Source organism: Cibotium barometz, chromosome 12, assembly GCF_041138505.1.
Source record: "Cibotium barometz isolate CiBa-2024 chromosome 12, ASM4113850v1, whole genome shotgun sequence".
Lineage (NCBI taxonomy): Eukaryota > Viridiplantae > Streptophyta > Polypodiopsida > Cyatheales > Cibotiaceae > Cibotium > Cibotium barometz.
Genome location: NC_141057.1, coordinates 45045071 through 45056778, shown reverse-complemented (window position 1 = coordinate 45056778; position 11708 = coordinate 45045071). Strand labels below are relative to the sequence as shown.

Below are 11708 nucleotides of genomic sequence, written 5' to 3'. Positions count from 1 at the left end.
AATATGTGATTTAACTATAGCTGAGTGCCCCTCAATATATATAAATATACACTTGATTGTCCCTCAAATATATATATATATACATATTATTATTATTTATTATTTATTATTTATTATATATAAACACACACACACACTCTCTCTCTCTCTCTCTCTCTCAAGTTGAAGAATTTCTTGGGTTGTAGTTTGAAGGTTACCAAGGCTAGATTCCACTCTTGGGTCTAGCCATAGATTTCATTTAATTTTGATAATTTGGTAATGTGGCGCTTAATTTAGAAGCGACGTCGTGAGTTCATGCAAAATTTAGCATGGACGGCAGCTAAACCTGGCCGGTCTTGCCAAAATTACGTGGATACTACACGACTGCTACCACCACTAAATGCAACCCCCGCCAAATGTAGAGGTGTGGGCCCCGCTCTCTTCGCCACCAGCACCACGTGCATGGCCTGACAGAGCTAGTTAAAAAGATTTCACCACCCAAATTTGGCCGGGCTTTTCCCTTCCAGATTTAGCAAGCTCCTCTAAATTATTTCATTATATTTATACGCACTTTTTTTTCGTGAAAGAATAATATATATATATATATATAATATTATATATATATATATATACACACACACACTACAAACCACCCACCAACAGCTCCCCTGTGGGCCGCCCCTTGATTGCTCTATCCCGTCCGCTGATTGCTTATTTATCATTATTAATCCGCTTGAGTTCGCCTAATTAGCATAAGTAATCCCCAAAAATGCTTGGAAACGGCTGCTGCGCAATCCACAGAACAGCCAGCATCTCTCCCAATATGGAGCCCAATCTTCTTTACCATCATCAGAATCTCCCACCTCCATTAGGTGAATTAAGTCACCAATCTCAGCCCCAAAGCCCTGCAATTATCCCTCGGATTATCGGTTTTAATCCAATAATGAAGGCAGCAGACAGCCCACAAAGTATCAGGCCCATTTGGCCATTTCATTATGATCAGGAGAAGCCTCCATTTGATAGCAACATGAACAATAATCATCAGCAGAAGCTGCCGCCGCCATCAAACCCATCCTCGATTTCTCCTAGATCTGCATTGCAGACTCTACTAGCTGCTGCAAGGCAAATAAATCATGCGGAGTACCCACCTAATTGCACTTACGGCAGCAGTACTTCCCCATTGCTGGAGCCTAATTGCCAATCAGCCGCAAGCCCATTGGGTAAACAGGGCTTAATTGAAGGGTTTAATGGCTGCAAAGCATCTTCTACAGTGATTAGTGCTTCCAAATCAGTTCAAAGCAACGAAGTTAATCATGATCATATGAAGGAAACAGCGAAAGCAGACCCAGGTTATGTGTTGGATAATTTCTCTGGTAATTTGGCGGAGAGCCAAAGCAGTGGCTGCTTGGAAGAGCAAAGCTGCTGCTATCTGTATGTGGCCACATCTCCACTGACTGATTCCACCCCAGCTATGGCGCCGTCCATCGACTTTTTGGAGTCATGCTATCTCTGCAAGCGCCCCCTTGGACATGGCCGAGACATCTTCATATACGGGTAATTGCAACCTTAATCTGTAGAAGTTTTTTTGAAACTGTTAATTATGCAACATCAATCTACATATATTAGTTTCATTATGTCACATTAATGTAAGGTGTCCTATCATATCACCATAATTATTGTCTAACTAAAATCATATAACCATAGTTATTGCTTACTTATGTTGAACATTAATCTCCATGAGTTGTCGTACCATATAACCATAAAAATGTAGTAGCCACCATGCCATGTTTATCATGTAGATTAACGTAGTAATCATCATATCATGCTAGTCAATTTTGTGACAAGTTGGAATCATCCTATCAAATCATCATAATTATCCTCATATTTATGTGAGGATACTCATATACTATGGTCATATTTATCCAAGTATTTGCCTATTTTTTGGTAATTAGTAATTATCACGACATAACCATTGAACATCATTATTAATCTTTAATTTTATGTTTGATTTTGTAACCATCATGACATGGCGCTAATGGGTAATTGTGTAATAATGTCATCATGATGATTGGCCATTAATTATAATAATAAATGGGCATACAATTAATCATGATGGATGTTGTAGTTATCATCATGACACAAGATTAAGAATCATTATAATCAATGTGGAATTTAGGATGGAAGAAAGCAAAATAAATTGTTTCTTTTTGGCAAAAACAGGGGCAACACTGCATTTTGCAGTGCGGAGTGCAGGTACGAGCAAATGGTGATGGATGAGAGGAAAGAGAGAGACAATCCTAACAACATCAACAATTCTTCTTTCAACAAGTTATCCCGCATGCAACAGACTAGCCAATGCATCCCACATGCAACATACTAGCGAATACAACAAACACCACCACACATCATTAGTGATGTCGACAACCTAATTGTTATGCTAGATCCACCACAACTTTTGTTAGGCTAGGGTAAATATCTTGCTCATAAAAAGATTTGTATGGAAGCTAAAGAGCTACATTTGTATGGAAGCTAAAGAGCTACATTTGATAAATATTTTCATCTTAAGGCTACTTATGGTTACTATCTATTCATCCACCACAACTCCATAAAAGTCTTCTTTCATCATTATTTGGTTTTTCTCTTCCGGTCATGCTCACTTGACCTCAAAGAGTGAGTTTCTTCAAGGAGAACTTTGAATGATTTTAGGACTTTCAATGGTGGTGATAATGTTCTTGCATCTATAAAAGAAAGGAAACAACAACACTTGAATAGGACAATTAGAGAGATTAGCTATCAAAAACCCCCCAAAAAAAAACTCAAACTCTTTGCTTGCTTCAAAATCACCAAATTGAATGAGGGGCTTTGCCACTGGTTTTGCATCCTAATTGGTTTCAACCACACCTAGAATATTGACCACACTATAAAATTCTCACCCAGTGGAGCTAGATGGAGCCCCATTGCACACCTATATAACCTTCAGCAAGAGGAGGCAAAAATGATGTGGGATTACATTGCTAAACCCAAGTATCTCCACATGAGATGCAGCACCTATAAAAGACTGAATGATCTATTGCTCCATCAATCAATAAATTTATGATCTATCACTTATGGATAAATTGATTTATGATCAGAGTCTTAAGAGCAAGAGGATTCATAACCATCTCTATAGTTCTAGACACTACATCTTTGATGAGTTCTGCCGTGAGACAATAGACCTAGTGGATAACCTGCAAGACAAGGATGTAAAAGTCACCCACTCGAACCAAGAGATAGGGAATGTATCATTCAAAACCTCATCATCGGAGACTAGCTAGACTCCTAGTTAGCAAAGAATCTGTTTAACCATCTAGGCCAGCAGTGTGATAAGGATAGCCCCAAGGATAACCAGCCCCAGTCCCAACACCTCAAGCAGGACACCCACATCTATTCCCACAAACAGATATGCCACCAAAATCATACAAGGGCATAGAGTGTCTATGCTAAGGCCTAGACACGAACAATTATGTGCTCATTGTTAGCGCCACGAGAACTATGACACAACTCATTGTTGGTACCAAGGAAACCCATCAAGTGGACTTCGGCACCACAATAAATGGTCCCCATGCCAAGGCAACCATTGGCCTTACTAGCCCCACCAATCCTTCCTCCACATGCACAAGCTTGAGTGCCTAATCAAAACCCTTTACTGTGTGAGGTATGTATAGACCGCCCAAATTACCATATCCATGTCTGTAGGTGCTACCACCCCAACCAGTTCCTCCAAGAACTGCACCAATACAACAGTACTCGATGTCTGTTATGATCCATGTTATTTGACGGATGATAGTCATGGTCATTTATTATTTGACAAGGACGCCTGAGTATTTTTACTAGTCACTAATGGATGGATTTCCATGTCTGGGTGGACTCCCACATGTATTTGGTGACATTTTGGTATTTGATTTATATTTTTGTGATGCCTATTTCTCATGAACACGTTAGGATTGATTGATGCGATGTCAATTGATTGTTACACTGACATGGTTTATGTTTATGAGTTTAGGTGATGAGGTGTGCAAGGGTACCGACTTAGGTGTTGCACAATGCGAGGGTACTAATTTAGGTGTCGCACGGATGGTGGATTGAGTCGTGGCATGTGGACATATCTCATTATTATATTCACAATATTTTGTGGCCGTATGATGGCATTTGATATTATTTTGACATCATTGTGATGTGCGTGCGAGCATTAGTTGATTTATCTTGTAATGTGCATATGTGCACAAGTTAGATTATTGTATTAGAAAATTGTGCAAACCTTAGAAGCCTTGAGGACAAAGGCTAATTTAATGGCAAAGTCTAAATATGAATGTGTACTTTATTTTTGACTAAAAGCCTACTTTTAAAATATATCAAAAATACCCACGCTAGAAGAAGCCACTCACGTTGGGGGGGAGATTGCACCTAGCCTTGTGTTGATGGTGATGTTTTTCTTTCTCTTGCCTTATGTTTTGTTATGTGCTTTAATTTTCAATTTAATTCAAGTAGTTGTTTTAATATTTGATATAATTTATGAGTTTTTTATTATTCTCTTCAAGAAGATTAAAGGGTCCCATGACAGTGGTGTCAGAGCTTTGGTGTAATTTAATTTTCTTGAAGGCGGTCAAAAGAGGTGAAAGAGACAAAAACAGAGGTGAATTTGGTAATTTTCTTGAATTTAAATTAAAAGGTGATTTTGGTAATTTTCTTGAATTTAAATTAAAGAAGAACAAGTTTAGGGATTTTTGTTTATGTATGGATGAAATAAAGCTTGTTTTTAACCATTGAGTAATCAATCTAGGTCAATCTATTGTCCAAAGGGTAAAACTAGTAAAAAATCATTAGTGGATTTTCCAAAACCACAAAACCACCTTCCTTCACACTAATCCTCTTCCTTATCTGTCGGTACTGATTGAAAGAGCAAGGAAAGGAGTGTTGAGAGCCATAATCAGAATTGCTAAACCTTCCCTTTGCTCAGTTTCTATAATGGAGGGATGAGAATTGTTCAAGAGTTGTTTTCAAAAATTACTTTTGGTTTGGTTTTTATTTACTTTTTCCTCCTCAGTTGATGCGCTAGTGGGCACAAATGGGCAAGCTTGAAATATATATATATATGTATATATATATATATATATATATATATATATATATAATCCTTCTCCTTCTTCTTCAAATCTTGGCCGGCTGCGCGAAATCCAGGAGGCACTGAATTTTACTCTTGCACTGAATTTTTACTCTTCTCCTTGCGCGTACTCAAGAGGAGAGGTTTGATAGCTTAAACTTATAAAGGCCTTGATAAAGCTTTAATAAAGATTTATAAAACTAGCATAATATATATATATATATATATATATATATAATTTTATTTTTATAATTTTTTATTTTTTTAATCTTCCTCCATCACCACTCACGGGCGCTGCACGTTCAGAGAAGAAGAAGGTGGCTTGATTATTTCTCTTCCTTCCACAGCAGGGCTGGGCTCTGCACAAAATTCTCCAACTGAAGAGGGCTTATTACAAATCTTATTAAAGCTTTGTGAAAAAAAAAAGCTTATTAAAGCGCTGCGTAGATGAATAAAGCTTTAACAAAGCTTTATAGAGATAAAGCTTTATAGAGATAAAGCTTTATAATTTTTTAAAAATTTAAAAAAAAGCTTCATATTATTATTATTATTTTTCATTTCCCTTCTCTATTCATGCGCTGAGCGCACCCTAGAAGAAGTAAAATTATTTTATATATATATATACATATAAAGGCTCTTGCTCTATGTGCCGTCCGTTGATTCGTATCCAAGCTATCTATTGTAGATGATGGGACATTATGCTAAATCTTGCTCGACTAAAAAGAAGAACCAAATTGCACCAAAGGACACGCTTGACACCAAAGAGGTTAACACACTTGACACATTAACCAAAGGTGGAGGTATGTGTTAAAAATTATTTATTGTATACAATTTCTTGTTTGCTTTTGTATCTGTATTCTAAATATTCTTTCCTTCTAGACCTAGTTATAAAATTTTAGAAAACTTTAGCTCCCGTTGAATTTTAGACACCCCCTGAGCTAACTAGAAAGATCGAGGACAAGATTAGCAAAAGTTATCTTCAAGATCTAGTTGCCCAAATTCAAGTAAAAATGACTGCTAGACATTTCATAGAAGATTAAGACCAATTTAAATATTCAAGATCCAAGCAAGTTTCTCCAGTCTTTGATTCAAGTTATCAATTGCAACCATCGACTAGTGATGAGAAAAGTAAAGAAATAGCTCTCAAGTGACTAAAAACCAAGCTTAAGTTGTATGCCAATCACAATTATGAAGTTTATACCAATTTAAGAAAAGTTTTGTCTAAATTTTCAAGTGTTCGAGTTTAAGATCTATCCAAGTACAAGATTCTTTCTAGACCAAGAATTGCTCTAAGTCAAAGATATATTCAACCACAAGATTTAAACCCCTTAAGAACAAGATTTATTCAAGAATTGCTAAATTGTTTGATGTGATGATCTTGTCCTCCACTTGTGCCATGAAGCCATCCACTCATTGATTGTGCAACTGAGGACAGTTGCTTCCCAACAGGGGGGACTGTTATGATCCATGATGTTATTTGACGGATAATAGTCATGGTCATTTATTATTTGACGGGGACGTCCGAGTATTTTTACTAGTCAGTATTAGATGGATTTCTATGTGTGGGTGGACTCCCACATGTATTTGGTGACATTTTGGTATTTGATTTATATTTTTATGATGCCTATTTCTCATGAACATGTTAGGATTGATTGATGCGATGTCAATTGATTGTTACTGGCATGGTTTATGTTTATGAGTTTAGGTGATGAGGTGTGCAAGGGTACCGACTTAGGTGTTGCACAGTGCGAGGGTACCGATTTAGGTGTCGCACAAATGGTGGATTAAATCTGTTGCCATATATATATAGGCAGTGATGTGTGTGAACACACTTAGGACCGTAGGGGCACTTTTTCCCTCTTTAGGAGGTTTTTTTCCCCGGCTTGTATATACGCCCATCCTTCTAGGGCTAACTTATCTTTGTACATTGACACAATCTAATACACTTTGTGTTGTGTGCATTCTCGCTTCTTCTTCTCCAAGCTTTGTGTGCTTTCCTGCAACCCTAATTCCAACGATTGGTATCAGAGCAGGCGCATCGGCTCCCAGGGCTACGCCGCCCGCACCCTCCGACTCACGTTCTCCGATTGAGGTGAGTTTTCACGAGCGCTTGCAGGTCCCTATACTCTCCAAATCAGCCCATAGGGCTATGCGTTCTCAGAATTTGCATTTGAGGTCGTTTCGGGCTCCGTTTTTGCATTTCAAGTTCTGCACAGGTGTTTTCGTCATTTTCTGCAGAAATTTCGACAGTGCAGTTTTCTGCAAAACAGGCATACGTGTTCTATTGTGGACCGTGCTACATAGCACAAGTTGTCTTTTGTTCAGTCTTTGCTTCATTTACAGGTAGCTTTTGCATCAGTTTCAGTCAGTGGCCATGGCTGATAACAGCAATGATGTATTTCGCATGTTGTCTGCTGAAGACAAACTGAATAGAGACAGCAACTACCCACTTTGGGCATACATGATGCAGCATGTTTTCGTTGCAAAAGGAGTGTGGAACATTGTGCAAGGTATGGATGTACGTCCAAGTTCCGTGGATGTAGGATCTGTTGAAGATGTTGCAGGTTCTAGCAGCTCTACTGTTGCTGCTGTTTTACCCACTGCTGAACAAGCTCGTTGGGATGGTAAAGATGCACAGGCTCATGCCTTGATTGCACTTTCTGTCAAACGTAACATCACCCCACATATTCGTTCAGCTAAAACAGCAAAACAGGCTTGGGATATTCTAGCTGGTTTGTATGCAGGTCATAACGAGGCAAAAATCGCTTACCTGCGTAAAGAGCTAGAATTGAAGATTATGCAAGAAGATGATGACATGAATGTTTTTCTTGCTGAGATTAAAGATCTCAAAGAACAGTTGATTTCTGCAGGTGAGATTATTCCTTATCATTCTCTTATGCAGACTGTTCTTGATGCTTTACCTGAGACATATCAGACTTTTGCTTCCACATGGAGACTTCTTAATGAGGACAGACCTGATGCTGTCAAGTATGATACTTTAGTCAACAAGCTCTTGCAAGAAGCGCAGTCTAGGCAAAACAGGGCTAGGCAGCGTGCAATTGATCAAGCATTTATTGCTGCCCAGCAGCAGAGAAGAAGTGGTAAGGCAGCCCCTTCCACTGTTTCTTCTCCTATTAGTAGGTCTGCAACTTCTTCTCCTTCCACAGGTAGCAACAATAAGTCTGAAAAGGCTCTTGATAAAGACAAGAAAAAGACCAGGTGCAACTATTGTAAGGCAAATGATCATGTCATTAAGAATTGCCCTAAGCTAAAGGCTAAAGAGGCAAAGAAGAAAGAGTCAAATGCAGCCACAATAGCGGATGCTTCTACAAATGCAGATTCTGCAAATGTTGTGCAGGATACAGAATGGGCGTTTAGCGTGTATTGCCAGTATGACCCATCTATACATGAAGCATGTTTGGCAGTTTCTGTTGACTCTAATGTATGGTATTTTGACAGTGGTGCTACAAAGCACATTACCTCGCATCCTGATATGTTCACTTCTCTTGAGGCTGTCCCTAATGGGAATACTATCACATGTGCCAATAATGCTTCTTACCCAATGATGAAGGGCATTGGTAAAATTATGCTTACTGCTGCAAATGGCAGCGCTTTCACACTTTCAGATGCTTTCATGACTCCGTCATTTGGTTAACACTTGTACTTCGTGACTTTCATTGATGATTACTCAAGGCATGCATGGGTATATCCACTGAAGGCAAAGTCCGAAGTGTTTTTGTGCTTCAAACAGTTTTTGCTTATGGTTGAAAATGTATCCAATTGTAATGTGGACACCCTCCGTTCTGATCGAGGGGGGGAGTACATGTCTAAAGAGTTTGATGCATTTCTGGCTAGTCGTGGGATAAAACACCAATGTACAGTGCCGTATACCCCTCAGCAAAATGGTGTTGCTGAGAGAAAAAACAGGTCACTTATGGAGATGGCACGATGTATGGTCAAGAGCCAAGCTTTGCCACATGCGTTTTGGCTTGAGGCTGTCATGTGTGCTGCATATGTACTCAACAGGTGTCCCACTAAGGCCTTGCAGTCTATTACTCTATACGAAGCTTGGCATGGCAGGAAGCCTTCTATTGGTCACTTGCGTGTCTTTGGTTGCTTGGCCTATGCTTTAGTGCCTGTGCAACAACGCAAAAAATTGGATGATAAGGCTGTCAAATGCATTTTTGTTGGTTACAGTGCTGAAAGCAAGGGTTACAGATTGTATCATCTGCAGTCAAAGCGTATCTTGATTAGTCGAGATATTGTTTTTGTGGAAGATGCTGTGCAACCCTTGTTATCATGTACCAAAGAGACAGGTGTGAGCTCACGGGATGTATTTGATACGTTGTTGCCTCTCTTTACAGGTGGGAATTCAAATGTAAGTCCTAATGAGGCAAATATTCAGCCTATGCAGATTTCAAACAACGTCATAGATCAGCCTATTTCTGATGCAGATTTACAAGATGTAATTTATGAGGATAGGGCTGAAAATGAGCAGGCTAGAGGTATGCCAAAATGGCTGGTGCAAACCTTGCGTGATAGTAAGATTGATGCACCTATGACTAGTCGTACTCGTTCAGGTTCTCAGCATGCCTCTTATACATCAGATTGTTATGCTTTGGCTATGTCTAGTATGTATGAAGAGGAAGAACCTCTTTCATTTGATGAGGCACAAAATTCAGAAAATTGGTTGACTGCAATGCAAAGTGAATATGATGCTATAATGAAGAATGGTACATGGTCTTTGTGTGATTTGCCTATTGGTAAAAAGGCCATTGGATGTAAGTGGGTTTTTAAGTTGAAACGAAAACCAGATGGCAGTGTTGATCGCTATAAGGCTAGACTTGTTGCAAAGGGTTATGCTCAAGAAAAGGGCATTGCTTTTGATGAGACCTTTGCTCCCACTTGTCGTATGACTACCATTCGTAGCATTTGTGCATTGGCAGCTCATAATGGTTGGAATGTACATCAGTTGGACATAAAGACTGCGTTCTTGAATGGAGATTTACATGAGGAGGTGTATGTATTGCAGCCTCGTGGTTTTGTTCAAAAAGGGCAAGAAAACAAAGTGTGCAGGTTGAAAAAGGCTTTATATGGTTTAAAGCAAGCTCCACGAGCTTGGTATGAAAAAATACATGCATATTTAACTGCACATGGGTTTCAAAATAGTCCAACAGAAAGCACTTTGTATGTTAAACGTGTGGATGGTGTACATCTAATCATTGCTCTCTATGTCGATGACATGCTGCTCACAGGACCAAATGAGAGTCATATTGCTGATTTTAAGGCTGATTTGAATGCCTCTTTTGAGATGTCAAATTTGGGGCATTTGCATCATTATTTGGGGATACAATTTAAGCAGTGTGATGGAGGTATTGCTTTGTGTCAGACAAAGTATATTGAGACATTGTTGCGGAGATTTGGCCTTGAAGACTGCAAGCCTATTGCTACTCCTGTAATAAGCGGAAGCTTCGGAGAAGGATCGGTACTTCAAAAACAGCACTCTTTTCGCGACGGAATTAACGCACAAAACTGAAAGACGATGTGCAAAAAATAGAGAGAGAAGGGGGAGATGGAGAGGACACAGTATTGGGTCCCAATTACCCTCTGTAGGGCCCCCACCACGGATGGTGTATTTGCTTTATTAGAATGATGTAAATCTGAAACAAATACAAAGTACTTGACCTTTTCTTGGCTGGAAAACCTGCCCTTGACCTTCAGTCCTTCACCCCTTAGCTTTAGCAAACCCTTGGCTGTCCTGGCCCTTGAATGCTTGAGGCTCTTGGTGAATTGTGAGATGATCCCATTGAGATCTTGGCTTGGGCTTTTATACCCCTCCTATCATCCAGTCGGCCTGCTCATAACAGCCCCACGACTGAGTTATAATAAATAAATGTTTTCACACTATACTTACTTTCTGTCTAGCCTGCACTTTGTGTTCACACTGCTGTCCAGCCTGCGCAGCCTTCTGGGACAGCACCCTGGCTGCTGGGCATTCAACGCATGGACCAAGAAAAGTACCCCTGACTGCTGGACAGCCCTGCGCAAGGGTACTATACTGCTGGGCAGTCTGTGTGGGCTGTCCCACACTTGGTTGACAGCCATTGTAGGCCTTGTTGCCCAGCCGGCTGGCTGTCCCAAGGCCCTAAGGCTGGCCGACAGCTCCTCCAGCCCATGCCTTGGCTGGTGGGCACAGCCTTGGGCTCTCCTCGCCCCTTTTGGGGGTGGTTGGACACCTCCCCCATGCCCATACTACCAATGCAAGTACAAGGACCTCACTTGGGGTAGCCCTATGGTGGTGGGCTGGCCCCATCTCTACATGCAAACCTACATGCCTACAGAGGCCTGGCATCCAGTTGCAAACCAGATACACAGAACATCTGACATCATTCTAGAGGGAGACTCACAGCGCGGACTGGCACTGCTTCATGTGCAGGACAATGCACACCTGACCTTGGACTCATGTGCAGGACAATGCACACCTGACCTCGGACGACTGAGATGGATCCCTGGCTGACTCGTCCCGGACTGGGCTCACATGGGACCAGTTCACCATCCCAGGTCCTGCACCTACTGTACAGAATGTCTA

General features: G+C 40.3%; 1 protein-coding gene across 1 annotated transcript; it reads left to right on the top strand.

Annotated features, from left to right (window-relative positions):
* The first annotated feature begins 717 nt into the window (after positions 1-717).
* LOC147633473 (uncharacterized) lies at positions 718-2549 on the top strand. The gene is made up of 2 exons (XM_086805855.1): positions 718-1533; positions 2200-2549. Exons 1-2 carry the CDS (start codon positions 749-751, stop codon positions 2357-2359), a joined length of 945 nt encoding a protein of 314 aa, XP_086661981.1. The 5' UTR covers positions 718-748; the 3' UTR covers positions 2360-2549.
* The last annotated feature ends 9159 nt before the right edge of the window (positions 2550-11708 follow it).

What these genes read in the sequence shown, in the direction of transcription:
- LOC147633473 (XM_086805855.1), top strand. Translation starts at nt 749, where the DNA reads ATGCTTGGAAACGGCTGCTGCGCAATCCACAGAACAGCCAGCATCTCT. An exon ending in CGAGACATCTTCATATACGG is followed by an intron (nt 1,534 to 2,199) that starts GTAATTGCAACC and finishes TGGCAAAAACAG; the next exon opens with GGGCAACACTGCATTTTGCA.